This window comes from Leptinotarsa decemlineata, unplaced genomic scaffold (assembly GCF_025532065.1).
Source record: "Leptinotarsa decemlineata unplaced genomic scaffold, Ldec_3_MD MMD2_P_RNA_scaffold_14, whole genome shotgun sequence".
Lineage (NCBI taxonomy): Eukaryota > Metazoa > Arthropoda > Insecta > Coleoptera > Chrysomelidae > Leptinotarsa > Leptinotarsa decemlineata.
In genome coordinates, this window is record NW_027412528.1 from 10,423,999 (window position 1) to 10,447,315 (window position 23,317).

A 23,317-nucleotide genomic window follows, 5' to 3' on the forward strand; every position below is an offset into this window, starting at 1 on the left:
CGAATGATTGGAGGTTCAAAATTTCGTGTCTGAGATTATATGACGTGATCATAATACAAGGTCATGAGACCTTACGTGTTCATATATCGAGGTCATATGACACAAATATCCCAAGGACTTGTGATGTCATTCAATGTCAATGTCGAATGATTGGAGGTTTTCAGCTTCACACTGCAAGTAACTGACCACTTGTTTCCTCATCATGAATCAAGTAACACCGGTTGTGCAAGAAGCTGATTCCACAAGTGAGCCTCATTTCGTTCCTTCGGAAGATTCAGCCTATGGAGACAATCAAGTTGAAATTATCAATTCAACGGGTGTGGACAACAACTTTTTAATGGGTATTCAGATACCACAATTGGTTTGGACGGGGACCGTGGATTTTATTGATTCGACGCTGACGAATATTGTCTATTTGGTGATCCAAATGCTGACTTTGGTGTAATGAATGCATTTTTCCGATCTTTCGAGAATCACCCAGCGCTGACCGTATGGAACCGTATTTGGATGAAGAAATTGAACAAAATGAATTAGCCGACCCCCCAGAAATCATTGTGATATAGCTGATTTTCCGGATCCTGAAATAGTCATTATCGATGATGATCAGAATGGTTAGGTTATGTTAGTTTACTCGGAGTACATAATTTGGTTGGTGCACACGGAATACTGCGTGGTTTGGAGCAGTGTTCAACCTAAGACATTATTTTATTAAAAACTGATTACTTATATCTATCACTTATAGATGATCAAATTGAAAAATTAGGTAAGTTCAGTACAAATTTCAATGTGAAACATGAAAGATGGTAATAAAAATGTTTGAGATTCGCATCAACATAGCGATTTACTCTATGCTATCTCTTCCCCACCAATCATTGGAAGATATATTCGAAATCAACTTACTAATAAAACCTTGGATGTCTAACAATACACTTTAGTTCATCATGTTTATTGTGTCAATGATATTTCGTTGAGAAGGGGTTTTCTTCTCCATCAAAAGGTTCATTATTAAAATAACAACGACAATAATGAATATAATGATATTTATTATAACAATTCAATGTGGAGGGACATAGTTACAAATAATGCGTGCATCTAATCCGCGAAAGTTTGTCAGAGGTCGGTCACAAGATTCGCACCACGTTTGCGTCAGTTCCATCATCGATATACTATAATAGAGGTCCATATGTTCATACTCACCCCCATTATTCCTATTTCGATGGGAATAAAATCTGAAACAACACTAACATAACATGTGGATGCTATCATTAATGGTTCGTATACGCACATGAGAGTCCGTCACACAGTACAGGTCTAAAAGATTTTCATCCGTATCATTAATGTTCGACCACCGACAATGTTGCCATTGTCTGTCGCTGGATCATCATCAATACCTTCATCTTGAAGTTCCGGATCCATTACACCATCAATATCCTGCAGATTATCAGCAACAGCTATGGCTCCACCGTCTTCTTCTACAATGATGTCATCTACTACATCGATTATATCGTTTTCTCCTTCGATGATATCGTCTCCTTCGATAATGATGTTGGGAAGTTCGGCATTTTCATTCGAAAACCAATTATTTTCGTCTTCGAGCGTCAACCTTGCCAAAACTTCATTAATTTTTGCAGAATTCATTTTTCTTTATTTCTGAGTGAAAATCTTGAAGCTACTGATAGTACAGGTGGATAGTAAGTGAAGTTCAGAATCAGCAGAAGATTTTCATGATTTGTTCGATTATGGAGGAGGTAGCCCCACCACTCTACTCCTTCTATGAGTTTATGATAGGGAAAATAGGTTCATGAGGTCGCAGTTGAATTTGTCAGTTGAATATTGCAGCATATATTAGTGAATACTAATATGCCTTTTCCGAAAGAATGGAATTCAAAACCGTATAATAATCCATGTACCGGTTTGTATCGTAGATGTGTGTTGGAAAATCCAGTTCCAGTTCAGAGTCGAATCACAATTCCGAATAAGACAAATAATTCAACTCCTGAAGTATTCGTCCATCATCAGTGCTAGAGATGTTTTACCAAAATCGTGTGTAACAATATGGGAATTTGTAGAAATATTTGTGTAAATTGTAAAGCAAATCGCGAGTTCTAATTCAACGTTGTATGCGTTGTGATAACTACAAAGTAGATTGTTGGAACAATTAATGTAGTATGTGTAGAAGTGGATGGATATTATGTGAATATATTGGTGATTTCCATCCCGATGAGAACTTCCACTTCCGGGATTGTTGGTGTTTGGAGAGTGAAGATCAGATGAGGAGACTAGAAATCAATGGTAACGTTATTCGATCATACATTTCATTAGTTATGGTGACACCCATCACAACGAAAGATGATAATTAAATAATTCCGTTAATAGATATATATGTAATGAATGAAATCAGTTTGAATATTACTAGTTTTTTACGATATAGAACCCCAAATTCATTCTAAATTCAATAAGAAAAATCCAATTTCATTATAATATCTTTATTTTTCACTAAGAACCATAATGCTGCAATTACATTATTGAACGTTAATCAATCCAAGAGTTATGGTCTCCAGAAAATCCCAACCACTTCTTTTTCAAATCTCGCTCAACCAAATATGTATTGGGATATTTCGCTTTATTCAACTCCATTTTATAAAAGCAACCTTTGATTGGATGTCCATTCACATCTTCGAGCTCATAAGTTACAGGGTCTGTACTATTAATTTTCACAAGTTTCAAAAGTTCAGTGGTGAAGTTTGCGGTATAACCTACGGCGAATACGTTGTTATATTTACTGATTCGCACCATATCTCCAATTTTGAATTAACTTTTTTCACGTTTGCTATACTGCTTTTCAGATTTTGTATAAATGGACAATTTTGTCCATTTGTACATTGGATGATTTTACCTTTGCAGGCTTCATGCCAATGGTGCGATGAACTTTGTTGTTATATTGATTGATAATTTAAGGAAGAACATTCAACCACTTGTAGTGACTTTGAAGTGAAAATTGTTTATAAAGGGTGATAAATGATGAAATTCTAACAACTTTGTGATTATATGACCCTGCATTCTGGACAAATGTAAAATCTCAAATTAGTTTCTACCGACAATAAGCTCTTACTACCCTTTTCTACCATTTTTAATTTTGTATCGCTGGGACAAATCATATAACTCGAATTTAACCCCTACAAGAAAGGGCTGAACTTTCCAAACACTAGAACAGACGCTCATCAGAAGGGAAACACATCATTCTGTTGTAGTATATCTTACCCATCAAACTAACTGGCAGTCATACAGTCAAGTCAAGTGATACAGTTGACTCAAGCAACCCGTCTACTATATTATTCATTTTGAATGGAAAGGTTTATATTTTTAGGAGTGTTGTTTTTTGACTTTCTACAAACATTTTTTTTTTAATAATTCAGTGTTCACATACAATTATCTGTTTCGAATTTTTTTATCATTGTTTTTTAAAAAAGTAGTCGTTTGCGAAACTGTGTTTTAATGTAAACGCAATCTAACCATAAAAAGTCTGAACAAGTTTGAAGGTTTCTAAAAGTACCTCGAGATATGACGATATTATATGGAATTCTTTTTTGAAATCGATTTCTTCCTTTCAGTTCAATAACGCCATCAACGCCGTCAAATCTTAGCAGCTGAAATTAATCTCGGTGTAAGTACACTCTACTATATTATTCATATCAAATTGAAAAGGTTATATTTTACGATGAGATTAATTTTGGTAAAGAACGGTGTTTGACTTCTTACAAACTATTTTTTGTATGATTCAGTGTTCATATAAAAGTAATTGTTTTGAATGTAATTTTTCTTTCATGCAATTCAATGTTTTTTTTCCAAGTAGTTGTTTCAGAAAGGGTACATTGTGATTAAAAGTTACTTCTTTGTATAGAGTTACTTGTTTTGAAATTGCTTTTTCTAAAAGATTCCCACTTTTTTGTATCAAGATGTTGAAAAAGAAAGACAAAAACTTTTTGTTAGCTAATTATATTTAATCATATTATATTATCTATTTTTTTATGATTTCAGAACCATGTCTTTGTTGAAAGAGGCGTTATTAAAACAATCAAGCTCTGTGAATCGATCACAAATGGGTGTAGTTGGGATGTAGTTGTCAACCAGAACGTGATCATTCAAGAGACGCACCACAACCGGCGATGACTTTCATTAAGCAGATGGCAAGTATTAAATCATTTTTAAATGGTTTCAATCCAAACCACGTGGTGTTGAATGACAACCCCTCCAACTCTGATAATGTGATGGCGACTTACACCCCGAATCTCGATGAGCCACTTCCGAACTCATTACAATCTGTTGTGACTAATATATTAGAGATGAAGGAAACGTATTCGAAGAATATGGTATCTCCACATAGTTGAATCAATCAGAACAGTTCGGATGATGACATTGAGAGACGTGAAAGAAAAAAAGGGAGAGTGAAGAAAAGATAATGAAGAAGGCGAAGAAGTCTAAAAAGTCTAGCTCGAAGTCTCCATCTAGAAGGAGGCACAAGATGAAACATGAAAAAAGGGATGAAGACAAGTCAATTAAAGTGAAAAAGTGAGTAATTATCATTACTCAAACACGACACAAGATGTTAGTTCATCACCTCCATTAATTCCACAGGTTAAAGTGATCAATCCTGAATACGAGGATGTTAGTCTAGAGTCTACACTGCCCCCACCGCTTGACCCCGTGAAATCATACGATGGAGTTCCATTTATGAGATCCAGGACAGACAAATTTTTAGAGATATATCACGTTTACAATGAAATTGATACGGAATATATAGCGAAGAGGGAAATACTTGTTGAACTGGAAGAGCAAGTCTCTCTCCTCAAAGTGGAGTGTGAACAAATGGCTGCAGCTCAACGAAAGAGATCTGCTCACATGAATAAACTTTCTACTAAAATTCGGGAATTGGAAAACTTCAGCAAGAAGATACATGAAAATCTCATCTTTATATATACTATTCTTATATCGGTATTATTGTATTCTTATTCAGAGCAATCATGTAGGCTCTTAATTCATTCTTCTTTTATTCTGAATAAAGTTATTATTATTATTACATGAAAAAAATGCGCTTTAAGTTCGGGAAACCTCCCCTAATAAATCTTTTGTAAATTGCTGATAAAGTTATGTGTGAATGTCACTTTCTAGTCATATTTAAAAGTGTATAATTGATTATTCATATTTGAAAAAATAAATAATGAAAGTATCAATATTAAAAAAAACACAAAATGAAGTTATGTAATATATAACATTTTCTATTTATATGTAAATTTATATGTATTTATATGTATATTTATATTCGAAAAATAAATAAGTCATAACACATAACACAAGGTCATGAGACACACAAGATCATGTTCATAACTCAAGGTCATATAAGATATAAATATCTTAACGACTTGTGATGTCAATCAATGTTAAAGTCGAATGATTGGAGGTTCGAAATTTCATGTCTGAGATTATATGACATGATCATAATACAAGGTCATGAGACCTTACGTGTTCATATATCGAGGTCATATGACACAAATATCCCAAGGACTTGTAATGTCATTCAATGTCAATGTTGAATAATTTAAGGTTTTCAGCTTCACACTGCAAGTAACTGACCACTTGTTCTCTCATCATGAATCAAGTAACACCGGTTGTGCAAGAAGCTGACTCCACAAGGGAAATACATTTCACATCTGTTTTTCTGGAAGAGAATCATGTATCTTGCGATTTTTAGACACATTCACGAAATTGTATTTCAGTATGACCCACATTTTCCATTTTAGTAAGATCGAGTGTAATATTTCACAATAAATATCAATAACATCACAAATAACAGCAATACATCTCACATAGGTTTTCTCCAAAGAAAATCATGTATCTTGCTATTTTTAGACACATTCAAGAAATTGTATTTCGTTATGACCAACACATTTCATTTCATAGGACCGAGTGTTATATTTCATAACAAATATATAATAACAGCAATACATTTCACATCTGTTTTCCAGAAAGAGAATCATGTATAATGCAATTTTCAGATACTTGAAAGATATCGTATTTCAGTACGACCAACGTAATCCATTATATGAGAGAGAGTGTTATATTTCATAACAAACATAAAATAACAGCAATACATTTCACATCTGTTTTTCTGAAAGAAAATGTATCTTGCGATTTTTTAGACACACTCAAAAAAGTGTATTTCAGTATGACCAACAGACTCCATTCTATAAGATCGAGTGTTATCTTTCATAACAAATATAAAATAACAGCAAATCATTTCACATCTGTTCTGTTCATAGCAAATATAAAATTAGAGAAATACATTTCACATCTGTTTTCCTGAAAGAGAATCATGTATGATGCGATTTTCAGATACTTGAAATATACTGTATTTCAGTATAACAACGCAATCCACTGTATAAGATCGGGTGTTATCTTTCATAACAAATATAAAATAACAGCAATACATTTCACATCTGTTCTGAAAGAGAATAATGTATCTTGCCATTTTTGAGCACATTCCAGAAATTGTATTTCAGTATGACCAATATATTCCATTTCATAAGATGGAGTGTTATATTTCATACGAAATATAAAATAATAGCAATACATTTCACAACTGTTTTACTGAAAGAGAATCATGTATCTTGCGATTTTTAGACCTTCACGAAATTGTATTTCGTTATGACCATCACATTGCATTTAATAGGATCAAGTGTTATATTTCATAGCAAATATAAAATTACAGAAATACATTTCACATCTGTTTTCCTGAAAGAGAATCATGTATCATGCGATTTTCAGATACTTGAAAGATATTGTATTTCAGTATGACCAACGCAATCCATTATATAAGATCGAGTGTTATATTTCTTAACGAATATAAAATAACAATAATACATTTCACATATGTTTTCCTGAAAGAAAATCATGTATCTTGCGATTTTTTAGACACACTCAAAAAAGTGTATTTCATTTTGACCAACATACTCCATTCTATAAGATCGAGTGTTATATTTCATAACCAATATATAATAAAAGCAATACAGTTCACATTTGTTTTTCTGAAAGAGAATTATGTATCATGCGATTTTTAGATAGGTACTTTAAAGAAATTGTATTTCAGTATGACCAACATATTCCATTTCATAAGATCGAGTGTTATATTTCATAAGAAATATAAAATAACAGCAATACATTTCACAACTGTTTTACTGAAAGAGAATCATGTATCTCGCGATTTTTAGGCAAATTCAAGAAATTGTATTTCAGTATGACCAACATATTCCATTTCATAAGATCGAGTGTTATATTTCATAAGAAATATAAAACAACAGCAATACATTTCACAACTGTTTTACTGAAAGAGAATCATGTATCTCGCGATTTTAGACACATTCAAGAAATTGTATTCAAGTATGACCAACATATTCCATTTTACAAGATCGAGTGTTGTATTTCATAACAAATATAAAATAACATAAATATAAATCTGTTTTCCTGAAAGAGAATCATGTATCTTAGGATTTTCAGACACACTCAAAAAACATATTTCAGTATGACCCACATTTTTCATTTTATAAGATCGAGTGTTATATTTCATAACAAATATTAAAGAACAGCAATTCATCTCACATATATTCTTCTGAAAGAGAAACGTTCCCTAGCGAGTGCAAGCGAGACAGCTTCATTCATATCTATGAGTTGAAAAGAGAGCGCATATTCGGCCTCATTGAAGATATGTTGTAAATTATATAAAATGAACAATTCGTTGTTATAGTTGAACAGTTAAACTCATAGAAAATATATATTGAGGCAAAATTATGTGTCCTTGTGACAGAGGTAGGAATATTTTTATTTATTTTAGGAATATCTTTGGAGCGCAGTTCAGTTTTCATTTGTTTATCGATTTCTCTACTGAATTAAAGAAGAAAATAAAAATTGGACAACAAATTCAAGAAGTTCGTTTGCAACGAGACTTGTTTGGAAGGCTTTTAGCGATATCGATTAAATATCAAGTGGATATTACTAACGTACTTTCATATCCTCTGACACCAGTACCTTTTTCAATGTGCCACATCGATGGAGCAATTTGCAAGACAGAAAAATCATCACTTTTAAAATTTTTAGAAAAAGGTATCAGTCACGATACGCCAAGGTCTGTGAATGTAGTGCTTATTGATGGATTCTTTCTATTGCGCATAATGAAGGATCCACCGAAAACTTTTGATAAAATATCAAAAAGATTTTTGAGCATGGCAACACGATTTGGAGGTACAAGAATTGATATAATTTTTGATAAATATTTCGAACCATCAATAAAAAATTACGAAAGACAATTAAGAGGAAATAATGCCCGAGATTATACAATAGTAGGACCCGATCAAGAAAGACCAGTTGATTTTGCAAAGGAATTGAAGAACAGTAAATTTAAAGAAGCAATAGTGAATTTTTTCATCAAACACTGGGCAACAAATGAAATGGCTCCATTTATAAATAATAAAATTATTTATCTGAATTATCATGAATGTCATCGTTATGAAAATGTTGATGATAAAGTTATCTCAACTATTCATCCTGAATTATACTGCGGAAATCATGAAGAAGCCGACACCAAAATTGTTTACCACTAGTGATCGACCGATATAGAAATTTTAGCCGATACCGATAATCGGCCGATACCGATATTTCAAATACCGATATACCGATATATCGGTCTATCGGCCGTTAATTTTTTTCCATCGTGGTTCGTACAGTTGTACTAACATAGCTGAAACCGTAAAAAAATGTACGTCCATAATTCGCATCCGTCGTAATATATCCAGTGATAAGGCACTCAATATGAGCGTTCACGCATTTAATGAGAATATCACATATACAGCTATGTGGGTAGAACTTTACTTCATTTCAGCTCCAGCAATACTTCCATTTCGTCCTTTATCATTTTGAAATCAGAATTTTCCAAAAAATATTCCTTCCTAAAACTGTACTGTCTCGTTTGGAAATTTCTCCGTATTGCTGAATGCACGTGTTGCGCTACCGTCGTCGGACGTTTCTGCAGGTCCTAACTTGTATTTGTCTTCTGTCGTTTCATGATAATTTTAAGTTGTGCCTTATTTCAGTTGTGTTCAAAGTATAGAATAAAGTAGAGGCCAAAGTGTTTACTATTTAACTATTTTTAAAGTATATTATTATTATAGTGTTTGTTTGAAGTAAGAAGTAAACTGAGCGGTGGAATTATTTATTATTATTGTATGTTGTGACAAAATCAAAATGCCAAAAACAAGCCCTTTATGGCAATATTTTGAAAAAATATTGAGAAACGATGAGAAAAATGAAAGTGCAATTTGCAAAATCTGCCAAAAATCTGTTTCATTGGGTGGCAAAGGAAAAACGGCCAACACTTCTAATATGAAATACCATCTGTTGAAAAACCACCCAGTAGAATATAGTTAGATAACTGATTCAGGTATGTAGCAAAAACTTGTAAAAAAAAAATATGTGTATGTAAATATTTTCACTACCTTTTTAGGTAAAGTTGCGAGCTTAGAAACAGAAACTGGAAATTGTGCCCCATCTACATCGAATCAGTCTAATATCAGAATTCAACTTTGTCAACAAAAACCACAAATAAGTATTAAAACTGCATTTGAAAATATTCGACAATGGGATATAAATTCAGAAAAGTCTAAGGAAATTCATAAATTAATTGGTGAAATGATAGCTACCGACAATCAACCATTTTCCATTTGTTCGGATACTGGTTTTACACGCTTATTAAAAAAAGGATTTCCTTTATATTCCATACCATCAGACAAATATTTGCGTGAAACTGTAGTGCCAGACATTTTTCAAAAGTGCAAATCTCGTGTACAGAAAATAATAGATGATGAGATGATCGGAAAAATGTCTCTAACATCAGATATATGGACTTGTCAACACAACAATTGTTCTTTTATATCATTGACGGCTCATTTTTGGAATAAAAATGTATCTAGTCACCGAGAGTCATTTGTTCTAGCTTGTAGAGGTTTTCCAGGCACCCATTCAGGTGACACCATATCTGAGATACTTCAAGGTCTATTAGACCAATGGAAATTGAAGAAAAGCCAAATTCACCTCTTGTTGGCAGATAACGCCTCCAATATGAAAAAAGGGATCGTCGGCGCTATAATGAAATATCAGGGTTGTTTTGTTCACACTTTACAATTAACAATAAAAGACTCCATTGATTGCCAAAGGGCAGTAATAGATGTTATTGCCAAAGCAAGGAGAATTGTGACTCATTTCAATCACTCTGCAACTGCTTGTGATAAACTCAAAAAGCCACAAGAACAAATGAATATCCCAACAAAAAAACTTATCCAAGATATACAAACCAGATGGAACTCAACCTATTACATGCTGGAACGATTACTAGAACAAAAAAAAGTTATCAGTATTTATATCTTGGATAATCCAGATTTGACAGACCTAACATTCCACCAATAGGATTTGGTTCAAAAGCTTATCAACCTTTTACAACCCTTTGAGGAAATAACTAAACTCTCAAGTAACAGGGAGTGTTGCATATCAGAGGTGATACCCCTAGTTAAAACATTAGATTCGTACTCGAGCAACCGTTCAAAAAGTGCCATATTTTCTGGTGTAGACACATTGAGGAGTGATCTACAAAAAAACTTGGAAAAACGATTCAACCATATTTTTACTGAAGAAAGTTTTACGCTGGCCACGTTGTTGGATCCACGTTTCAAGAACAGTTTTTTTGACAATGAAGGCGGACCAATCTATGAAATATTAAAAAGAAAAATTACTGTTCAAGAGGGAGGCAGCGGCATTATCGAAACTATTACGGATGGTGAAAGTGATGGGGAGGACAATATGCCACTAGTAAAATTGCTAGCTATGGAAAGGGATTCAGGTGCATCAAAGTCTATGCATGATTTATTTTGGGAATCTTACGAACATTTTGCTGGTGAAGGCACATCAGGAAGTTCGAAGCAAAAACGAAAACAAAGGTCTGCTTTTGTTGAGGTACTGGATGATGAAATTAAATTATATCAAAGTCATCCAATAATTTCCAGAAATAAAAATCCCGTTCAGTGGTGGAACGACAATAAATTAAGATTTCCCAATCTTTTTCCGCAGGCTGCCATATACCTATCTGCACCAGCTGGAAGTGACCCCAGCGAACAAGTTTTCTCTAAAGCTGGTAATATTTATGATGCAAAACGTAGCAGGCTAACACCTGATAGAGCAGAAAGCTTATTGTTTTTGCATCACAACCTACCAAAACTAAATTATTAGTATTAATCAGTTATTTTTGTATTTTAGTAAGGTGAAATAATTTTACCTTATAGTTGCAATCCGCATAGGGTTTTATTTTATTAATTTTTAATTACTAGTCAAAGAATTTAGTTGATTTTACGTTACATACTTTTTATTGGCAATAAAGATATATTTCTGATGGAAGTGTATTTTTTTCATTCATTTTTCAAATTTATTTTTTTTTCCAATAAGAAAATATATCGGTCTATCGGCTTTTGATATCGGCCGAAACGATAATCGGCCAATGAGGCCGATATCACCGATGGCCGATATAAATATCGGTATCGGTCGATCCTTAAGTATTATATCTCATAACAAATATAAAATATTAGCAATGAAACACCCAAAATCTGTTTTTCTGAAAGAAAATCATGTATCTTGCGATTTGAAGGCACATTCAACAAATAGTATTTCAGTATGACCCACATATTCCATTTTATAAGATCAAGTGTTATATCTGACAATAAATTCAAAATATTAGCAAAACAACACTTCACAATCTGTTTTTCTGATAGAGAGTCATGTATCCTACGATTTGAATAAACATTCAACAAATTGTATTTCGGTATGACCAACATATTCCATTTCATAAGATCGAAAGTAATATTTCATGCCAAATATAAATTATTAGTAATACGACACTATACATGTATTTCTGAAAGAGAATAATGTATTCTGCGATTTGCGGACACATAGAATATTTTATATTTCATAAGAAATATACACTTCAGATGTATATTCCATTTCATAAGATCGAGGGTTATTAATATATTGATATAACATTTTCAACAATATAGAATTATACGTATCCAAAGCCATTTTGAAAATTATATAAGTGAAACTACTGGCACATAACATTAATGGATGAATTTTGTATATGGAAATTTCAGAAAAATAACATTAGCTATACAAATAGGTATACTTTAACTTAGTTATACCAGTTGAACCCATGACAAATCATCTATAAATAACTTCTTTCTTACTACAGAATCTAAATGCACACATCATAAAAATCCCTCCTACAATAGAGCATATTACACATGTATTGGCAGTGACAAAATTGGTCCTCAAAGTAATATTATGAATCGATTCCCGATCCAATATTTGACCAATATGCTTCTTTGTGGGATGTACTGATTTCCAAACAAAGTTATGTACTTTCATTTCAATCATTTGCATGTGAAAATATGTCTCATTAATATCGAGATAAAATATTTACATCAATAAAAAAGGAAAATACATTCCAAGTAACTCATCTGCATTCTCGATATACTACCACCTGCAGCATCCGGAAGTGTATCTCCATATTGATCAGTTCTTGTGCAGAAATTCTGAAAAAAAAAACAAATATCAATTCAATTAAATCCACTAAAAATAAGTCATATATACATTTCCGAGTTTTCACTTCCCCCCTCCCCTGAAATAAAAATCGCAGATAAAGCCTTCATGGAGAGAAATACTAAATTTGAATAAAAATATTACTGTTTTGAAGTGAATAATATATGAACACGGACTTTCACATCAGGAGTCATGATTGAAGAGAACAAAATCCAGGCTGGTAGGCCGTGATCAAATAAAACCTGAAGTACTATCATAAAACAAGGATTTGATATTTTTCAAATCGTTTCTTTAACTGCATTTAACTGATATGACATGAACTCACAATTAGTTCAATATTTGTTTATATTTGATGATTCAACATCTCCTTCCGTCTGATTATAATTATATCTATGATTGCATTTAGAAATCATATATTTATTTTTACAATACCAGAAACAGAATCCAAATTCCAAAAGCTATATGAAGAGAAACAAAAACGTTTTTTCTTGAATATGCGAAATGATCATTTGGGGAAAAGACGGTGGTAAATTAGTTCCAACTTTGGATCTGATTACCGCTATAGAATCCACATCTCAGAATGTATCTACAGAAACTTCTGGTGATTTCGGGTCTGACTGCCAAACTGTTCTTTCTCAACCATATCAAGTTGAAAGTAATCTTAAAAGTAAACTTGAAAGTATTTCACTCAAATCTCTCAGATGCGACAGCAATATTGAAATTATTCCCGCAGATAAGGATTATGCAACAGTTATGATGCATTACCATGAATACGAAAACAAATTCAGGCAATTATTTCCAGAGACAACATACTAAGTACACAATACAGGTTCCACTGTTACAACCATGAATGTTAAAAAACTGAAAGAAAATCCAACCTAATCGATGGAACAAAAGATATACAACACTATATACAAGTGAAATTAAAGTTATAATTAAAATTAGTAAGTCATAATTATAATTATGAATATTAGTAAGTCAAGATTTTTAAAATTAATATTAAACAAACTAAACACATTCTAAAAGTTGAGAAACGAAAACACATTTTTTAAAGTTGAGAAACTCTTCTATAAAATATTTGTTCTGTCAGAAAACGTTAGACTTTAATGCTAAATGATATATTAGACATATTATAGGAATATCGTTCAAGCTGAAATATACATTTAAATTTATTATATAATTTAACTTGAATTGAAGGGGTTATATTTTTTAGGAGTGATTATTTTTTTGGGAAAGAAAGCCAAAAACTTTCTTTCCCAAAAAAATACAGTGCATTTCTTTAATATATTAATATCTGTACCTATTTCGGTTGTCTGTAATGTGTATCAATAGTTGGATCTGGTATCAAAATGTTCATAAAAAGTGTTCATCTTTGGAGATGTGAAGTTTGATCTACAAAAATGGATAAACTGAAGAGATAATCGTGTTTATAACATCAATTCTCACAACAAACAGTGTTTTTATAGAGCTAACAAGCAACACTTCTGGGGGTATCAAAATGTTCATAAAGTGTTCATCTTTGGAGATGTGAAGTTTGATCTACAAAAATGGATAAACTGAAGAGATAATCGTGTTTATAACATCAATTCTCACAACAAACAGTGTTTTTATAGAGCTAACAAGAAACACTTCTGGGGGTATCAAAATGTTCATAAAGTGTTCATCTTTGGAGATGTGAAGTTTGATCTACAAAAATGGATAAACTGAAGAGATAATCGTGTTTATAACATCAATTCTCACAACAAACAGTGTTTTTATAGAGCTAACAAGAAACACTTCTGGGAAAAACTTCTTTTTATTCCATTAATAAATACTGAACCATTAGTTACAAACAGAGTGACCCAAAAAATTTCTAAAACTAAGTTGCTCTGAAATGTGAACTCAATATAAACAATGACCAATACTGTCCATGTGATGGGTCTAACCAATGGATTCATTACAGCTGTGCGATTCTAACTCTCTCACGGAAGAATGATCGGTTATCATAGGAATTTGTCTTAAGGAGGTCCTACATTCACATAGAAATTTGTGTTTCGCACGTTTTATGCATGAATATTTCTATGTTTTATGGTTACCTGTGAAAAACAAGTGAAGTACCCAATTGTTAGGAATAGTGAAATCAGCAATTTTTTATTTTTTGGTCATTGAGGGAATTTAATTATTCTTTATAAAAATGTCATTCAAAGTAAGAGAGGCCCATTGGCAAATTATGTTAGAGGCCATGGAGAAGCAATCTTTCCTGGCTACAGGTAAATTTGTTGGTCCTCAAGGAAAGGATTTGTATAAAAAACATTGGGATGAATTGGCGCATAATCTGAATGATCTCGGATATAGAACAAAACCTACTGAAAAATGGCAAAAGGTAAACCAAAGTCTCGAATACTTAGATTTTTTATAACTTATTAGAGCTTTCGTTTGTAGTCCTGGTCAGATCTAAAGTATTCATTAAAAAAAAAGGCTGCTGTGTGGGATTAGATAATCCAGAATGTGGTGTACCTGTATCCCTTGAATCAGAGTCCTGCGAAAATAGTCTTGATGAACCATCAACATCGAAGATACCTTCAACATCAAAAACTATGCCCCAGTGAGATGATAAGGAACCACCACATAAGAGACACAAAATGGACTTCCACAATGAATTCAGAGAAACCATTGAAGAATTAAAAGATATAAAAAATACATTAAAATCTTCCTTGAGCGATATTGCTTCCAATTTGAAAAATGTTGCAAATAAATTGAGAACAATAAACAAATGCTATGATATAAATGAATGAATTTAACAAAAATAACAGCTTCTGGATGGGCAAGTGATTTTTTAAGAAAGTTCCTCCCTAGAACTGAAATAGAAAGCAGCCTTCCATTCTTGTGGTACCAAATGAATGGTTTTGTTGTACTTCTTCATCATTTTGTGGAATATCAGAGATTATTTTTATTTTATTGTTATAGAAAGCTATGTTTATTTTTTGTTCGAATGTACCTGATTTTGTACTGGAGTATATCATTAATAATTATGTTTGAATCTTCTCTTTATTTCACAAATAGATAGTTTGGTCCTCATTCGAATTATTGCACAGGTTGGTGAAAAAACTCACAAAACGACAATATTTCATAGACTTTTCGACGTTTAACATATGCACTGTTTCATATACTTGTTTTTTTTTATTTGTATGTTTGCAAAAGAAATCAATTTTATGACAATATAAATGTTCCAATCACAACATATTTGGTATAGGTTTACAAAAAAATTATTGGTAATACTGCTGGACTCTCATTCCTTCTACAGCAAATTGTCCTTTATTATTGAGTGGTTCTGCAATCAGGACGTCACCGTTATCATTGTCTGGATCACCTACGTTTTCATCGATGGGTATGTTTGCATCCACACACATATTGTGTATCTCAAAGTACGCTCCTTCAAAAGACAGTGAAATCTCATTTTCAGGATGCCAAAACATCTTTCGATGCAATTACTTTCTCTAATGTGGGCATGATCAAACCTAGATTCGGGACTATTTTCAAGGGGGTTTTGAAAAGGTGTTATTAGAAATGGCTGAAGTGGGTAGCCAGAATCTCCAATTAACCAAGCTTGTTTCCCAGATTCGTAAATTTCTTGCATATAATTCTTTATTAATGAGTGGATCCATATAAAAGAGTCATGAGTGGATCCTCAATAGTTGGCAAAAATATTATTTATTTTCATACGGTGATCACAGATAACTTGGCAATTCAGAGAATGGTAACCCTTTCTATTAATGAAATTATGTTCATCACCAGGCAGATGGCAACATGGGTATAACTCCCTATGACTCCCGGAAAATGTCATTTCTCCATGAAAGCCATTTTCAATACATTCCTTTCCCGAATATTCTGAGGGAATACTATAAATTCTGCACCCATCACTTCAACTATTCCAATTGATACTTCATGTATTGCTCGATGAACTGCAGTTTGACTCAAACTGCAAAAAGTTTCCTCACCAACACCCCTCTGTATGTAATACCTCCTCTTATGCGAAGTGACCTCAAATGGGGGGTTAATACGACTATCAATCATCTTGTCAAATGTTTATTTAACCGCAAATACTTTAATCTATTTCGTTTTCAGGTTAGGATTTTGAAATGTTGAAAAGGGAAACATGTACTATTGAAAAGAGAAACATATATCGAAATCTTTAAACGATAGATCTACACCTATCAGATGAAATTATGAAAATTTGATACACGAAACGATACCAACTACTACTTAGAATTCCTACTGTCGTCTCAAACGATACGATAGCTGTCTTAGAATTCCACTGCAGATATAAAATGTATGCAGCTTAAAACCAAGAGAGCTCTCGAATACTTCTGTGAAAGTTGTCAAGAAGGTTTGAGGATCATTTCTATACTTCAAAAACAAATCAAAAATTAAAAAGTCTTGATGACTTGTCATAAGGCAGCAGAATATTCCGCATAGCAATATTAGAAAACAAAGTGATATAACAAACTTCGAAGCACTCTTCTGTGAATATGAAGAAAGAAAAGTTAGGGCAAAAAAATATAATGGTGTACAACCTACCAGAGAGAATTGCTGATGGTCCTCAGAATAAGATGCACGAAGAGGCAACTGAGGTTTACCAACTCTGATCTGATTGTCAAATCAATGAAAGTAGGAAAACTTGGTGAGAGATCAAGATCATTAAAAGTATTTTTTATAATGCTGATTCGTCTGTAAGGTTGTTGAGAAATAAGAAAAAATGAACAAGCCACATGTTAAAATAGAAAATGATCAGACGTGAATTATTAAAAAGCTCAAGAGAAGAATTAGAATCCCGCAAAAGTAGAAGAGAAATGAACCTAACCATAAAATACATCAACAATGTTCCTACCATAACTTAAACAAATAAAAAAAAAAAACAATTTTCTGATGGAGAATTGGAATTCAAACAATACAATATATTCAGATGTGACAGAGAATCTACCGGGAGCGACAAACGTGGAGGAAGTGTACTGAGTGTTAGTCAATTCTAGAATCAAAGTTAACTCAATAACTGTGCATAACAATGTTGAACATATTTTTGTGATAACCGAATACGGCAACTCCTCAATTATTTTTGGCTGTGCTTACATTCCGCCATCATACCCCACGACTTGTGAAACTGTAGAAGATATTCATAATGAGTACCCAAACAACTTGCTCATTCTAGCTGAGGACTATGCCTGATGTCAAATGAGATAATGATAATATGAGGCTAAATGTCACTTGTAACCCGAATTCACCCGCTTTGATATAGAATTGTTGTTGTTAGTTGAATCTATATCAACTTAGTAGTATTTCTAATAGTAAAAATACCTTCTTAGATTTAGTTTTCTTCAATAGACATGACATATTAATTCAACTTTCAATGGACCCACTACTACAGGCTAGCACTCATCACTCTTCTCTTTCATTTAGCATTATAACACACACCTTAGCTATACACTCGATTAAAATGAATACTTTTGATGATTTGAAAAACGTCGACTATGGCTCTATATATGCATATATATCTTGTGTGGACTTGCGTATGCTCAATTACCACAATGATATCAATCAAGAAGTTTCTTATATCTATATACTATATCTATATATTATATCTTATATATATATATACGAAGTCTTGCGTAATGCTTTCAAGCTTTATGTAAAAAAATTTAATTGATCGAATATTACTTCTTGGTTCACTCCTCAGTTATGGCAGTTGGTCAGAGAAAAAAAAAGTATCATAAACTCTACCAACAATTTGGCTTGAATGAGGATTATATAAATGTTTCTAACCTGAGAGCTTACTGTAAATCGATTAGCCAAAATGTTACAAAAGTCGTATTGAAGTCATAGAGAGAATATGTAACAATCCTAGATATTTCTGATCACATGTCAACAAAATAAAAAATTCACACAAAATTTCATAAAAAATGCACTACAATGATTGGTCAATTCCGATGGTAATGATGTATATCACCCTTCGATGCCTGATACCAAACAGTTGGACTATAGTAGGGATGAACTACGATGTATAACAAGCCTTCTCACAGGAAATTGTCATCTGAGTCATTATATGCAAAGACTAGGACTGTCAGAAGACACTAAAGTGATTATCCACAACCCTTTAACAGCAAATAACACAGCAGTCAAAGTAGTCCCTGCCTTACCGAAGGACCCACAAATGAATGGGTGCATCCAACGGCAGTTCAAGGAAAAACTGCCAGAACTGGCAGACCTGTTCGATGACAAAAGCGTTGTGCAGCAGACAACCAGAATCAAAGGAATCAACGTCCAACTGACAAAAAAGACAAGTAAAATAAACCACGAAGGCACGGAGCCAGACATTTGGAACAAACTGAAAGATAAGACTGCAACAGACCGAAAGGTGGAAATGCACCACGCGGAAAGCATGTCGGTGGTCGACCTGCAGAAGATGACGGAAGCCATCTTCCATAAATCCCCAATAGGGAGGGAGCCAAAACAAATGACCAAAACAGTTCTTTCGGGGGATACCTGAAGGTAGGACTAGCGAGGTGCAAGCTAAAGAGGCGGCTGAAAGTAAACAGATGTGCGAAATGCTGGTCTTAAGAACATGACTAGGTGCCCCGTTTTCAAATACGCCATGAAAAAGGACCAGACACAAACAGAAGGCAAAGAGACCAACCAAAGAAGTGAGACAAGTGAATGGGATACAGAAAGAGAGACCAATCAAGGATCCACCACAAAACGAGATGGAAAAGACTACAAATAATACAATGAAAAAGTCGACGGAGTCTACCAGCATCCTCCGCGATCTCATAGCATAACATAAAATGAAGTTTCAAAGGAAAGAAACGTAAGTTGGTATGGATTCGTACAAAGCACATAGACGCGAAGACCTTCCATGACACAATTCCTAAGTTGCACACTGGCATAAATGATCTTGAGAGCCTCGCAAGAACAATCAAAAGCGCCCTTTTGTGGGTGCATTTATCTCTCAACAAGGAAGACTGAAATCATCAGACCGCTACCAGTATGGTAGAATGACCAAATAGTCACTCAACGGAAAAAATCTCAGTAGGATAGTAGGAGACTATTCAGGGCACGGAGTCGTTAGGCCGTCACCTTATTTTGTGAACAGACCTCGTATAGTAATTTCGTGTAACTAGGAAAATTCAAAAAACAATAGTAAATGGTATATTCAAAACTGTTCAATTGATTATGAAAAGGGAAGAAGAGCTCATAAAAAAAAAATTACAAAAACACGATAGTGAGCCTGAATTTTAAACTCAGATTATATATATATATATATATATATATATATATATATATATATATATATATATATATATAATCATTTTTTTTTACCAGTTTGATTGTTTTTGTTAAATTTTTCTCTTTACATTTATAACTCAACCCATACCTCAGGAAAACGAATATATTCAAATTCAATCTTCTAGAAAAATAGCTTACATGACTTGACAAATTATTAAATAGTTACCTTCTGCAATTGAAAATCTGGCAATAATTTCGTTGATGGTCTAATCGACAGCTATCCAGTTACAACTATCTGCGAAATTGAACAACCATTCAACCAACATTAAAGTGTGAATAGTACACAAACCGATCTACAAATTTGTGAAGCCAATCACCTGAAAAACAATATTGGACATAAATATATTAATCAAAATCAATAAGACTATGATATAAAATGGCGAAATAGGTTGAAGCAATTGGCTCTTTTAAAACAAAAACCCAGCATTTACAGGCCTGAGTTGATATAAATATATAATATTCATCTTTATACATCAGACTTATTTTTGGAATTTGTAGACGGTAGAGGATATCACATAAATTACGAGACTTCGGACGGTTGAACATGGCTAAAAGGAGACATGTACATAGTGCAAATCTCACTCATAGGATTATAAGATTAGATAAGAATGTATTGGTCTTCATAATACAATAGTACATTCTTTGAAAAACTAGTTACAAAGGTGCCATTTCGTTAAATTTTTAAATTTTCCAAACTGCACCAATGACTTCATTTATTTTGTAAAATGCTTAGTTTACAAGTGCCCGCTTCACAAGTTTTTTAAATGAAACATTTTTCCATTCTTGATATATTATTTTTATTTCATATGAACATTTCTTGATACAACACACTATATACATGGTACACACAACATTGCAAGAAAAAGCGTCAAATAAAAACAATAATTTTAGTGATTTGCTTCAAAATATATTTTTTCAAATCATATGGTTCCACATTCAACAGAATTTGTTTCAATTTGATCTTTCGAAAGAGTTATATATTTTGCCGTGTTAGGAATCACAAGTTAAAAGGTAAGGCCTCGTTAGTCTTTAGCTCGCACAAGTTTCTCAACTTCTGAGAGTTGTCGTTTATATGGGGACTACAGCTGATTAACGGAAAAAACAGATTTTTAAACAGATTTTTTAATGCTTCGGATTGTTTTTCAGTATTCACCGAATTCATTTTAGCTGTTCTAATGATCTCCTTGCTTTTGGTATTGTATTCGTGTATCACTGCCTCAGTAGTATATTTATTTTAATTTTTATGAGCATATAATATAGCTGTGAGTATATATAAATATGAGACAGTGAGATTCTCTAGATTTATGAAAAAAGTTTTGCAGGATCACTCGTTTGATTCAACCATCTCTCTAATAATTTTTTCTGAGTTATAAAAACTTCATTATTATGAATAAACTTATTATGAATAAAACCCTGTATTATCTACATAAAAAAATTACTTTTGGTTCCGACATCCACAGTTTGAATGTTGAGGTTCAACGATATTTTGACTCCTCCAGGCTTTAGAACAGAAACATTCAAATGCTCATTTTCATTTCAAATCACCAGAATAGATAATGAAATCTCCCAAAAGATAAAACACGAATGCATCTCACATTCCAAAAATCACCCAAAGTTATATTTACTTCAAAATCAACAGTAATCAGGTGAGTCCCCAGTCATTTTTTATTCTTTTTTTTTCATCTTCATTTCATTGAAATATGCCCATTTTTTTCTGTGCCATCACTTATATATACAAACTTATTGTAAACTTTTTTTTCTCTTCACCTTTTATTCTGAAAATAAAACACACTGTCTATGTGTAAAATCATTACTGATAATTTATGAAGGTTGAGAGGAAGAACAGTTTATTTTAGAGACGTGTCTCTACAAAAAGTAGATCAAAATATTAAAATAGTACCTAACAAGTGGAAATGAAAAAGACATTACTGTTATTATTATATCTTTGCATAAGTAATACAAAAACAACTGTGAATACTATCACTGAGAAATCAGAGACAAATCAAATCTTAGAAAAATTCAGAGTAATATTATGTTCAAAACAGATTTTTCTCGAGAAAACAAAAAGTTGTTAATGGAATGGATTTGAGTATAACCAGCATTTTTGATTTTCAACAGCACATCTTTTCAAATAATCTGCATCTTTAAAAATAAATAAGAAATGAATACAATACACTTTAACCTTTTTCCCTCTTGGTACAGAAACATGGTTTTGATAATATTGACAATGTGTTATTCCTGGATCGTTTCAAAAAAGCTTTGTATTACGTATTTGAAAAATGTATAGTTGAAACCAAAAATAATGCCGGCTTCTGTATTCAAATCAAATACTATCTCAAGTTACTGAAAAACATACCCCAACTCACCTCTGGATTAGTCTGGATAAATTTCCATTGCTGAAGTTGCTGTGAAATTTCACAAAAAAAGTTGTAATTTTCCAGAAGAAGCAGTGATCCCATTCCATATAATTCTATTCCCACTTATCAAAAACAAATTAATGAATGGGTATCTTAAATATGAAATTTACGTTGAAAGTCGTGCTGCACTCCCACAGGAAATCAAAAGCTAAAATGGCTACTACCACAGAACACCCTATCTATAGATAGTGTGCTACTACCTACAGGCCACAGGTCTGTGACAGTGTTGCCACAGACGTTTGAGAAAAAGTAGCAGAAATGGGTATGAAATTGGAGTAGAAATTGGAGTAGATTTAGAAAAAAGGTTGTTCGGTAACCGGTGGCATTTTTTCAATTTAGTTCATTTTTTGTTGAGAAAATGATTATTAAAAAGTACAAATAATGAGTGAGGAAAGTAGTTGAACGGCAACACTCTTGGTCAGATCGAATGTGACGTCAAAGTTTACAATAATCTAAAGAAGTGTCAAAAAGCTTGTTGCCTGTTGAAAGTGGTTGCCTTCGAGTAAAGTTAAGATAGTCGATTTTTTGTGTTGCCATGACAAGTTCATTTGACAGTTGACGACCAATTGATAAAGGGTGTAAATATGGATGGATTATTCCAAATTATTCATTAATTATCTATCTTTCTTTACATTAAATCGTCTGACTTCACCTTCAACCACTTGGACTTCATCAAGTGTAATAAATCCAAATCTTCCAAAACGAATTAATCTGTTTACAGTTCCTTTTCCTTGAAAATATGACAAATGACAATCCAAAGTTTTCGAATACTTTAGTAGCCCTTTATTGAAGTCATTCTTGTTCTAGAACAACTAGTCTCTCCGTTTTGTTGACAGATCGGTACGTTCCCGCCAGGCGAGAACGTGTTGATCTGTCAATAAAAGGTTGTTAATGTTATA

At 32.8% G+C, this 23,317-nt stretch overlaps 2 protein-coding genes across 6 annotated transcripts in view; one reads left to right on the top strand and one right to left on the bottom strand.

The window, feature by feature from the left end:
• LOC141483782 (uncharacterized) overlaps nucleotides 1-23,317 on the top strand; it is a 163,420-nt gene that overhangs the window by 129,634 nt on the left and 10,469 nt on the right. The window lies entirely within an intron of this gene.
• LOC141483826 (uncharacterized) lies at nucleotides 1,027-22,577 on the bottom strand. Of its 5 annotated transcripts, XM_074178678.1 has the most exons (4): nucleotides 22,368-22,577; nucleotides 20,168-20,318; nucleotides 1,286-12,677; nucleotides 1,027-1,229 (listed from the first exon to the last, which is right to left on the bottom strand). In XM_074178678.1, exon 3 carries the CDS (start codon nucleotides 1,636-1,638, stop codon nucleotides 1,312-1,314), a length of 327 nt encoding a protein of 108 aa, XP_074034779.1. In that variant the 5' UTR covers nucleotides 1,639-12,677; nucleotides 20,168-20,318; nucleotides 22,368-22,577; the 3' UTR covers nucleotides 1,027-1,229; nucleotides 1,286-1,311. The 5 variants fall into 4 exon arrangements, with proteins under 5 accessions (XP_074034779.1, XP_074034774.1, XP_074034775.1 ...); XM_074178673.1 differs by having other exon boundaries at nucleotides 1,027-12,677; XM_074178674.1 differs by lacking the exon at nucleotides 22,368-22,577 and adding an exon at nucleotides 21,441-22,350 and having other exon boundaries at nucleotides 1,027-12,677.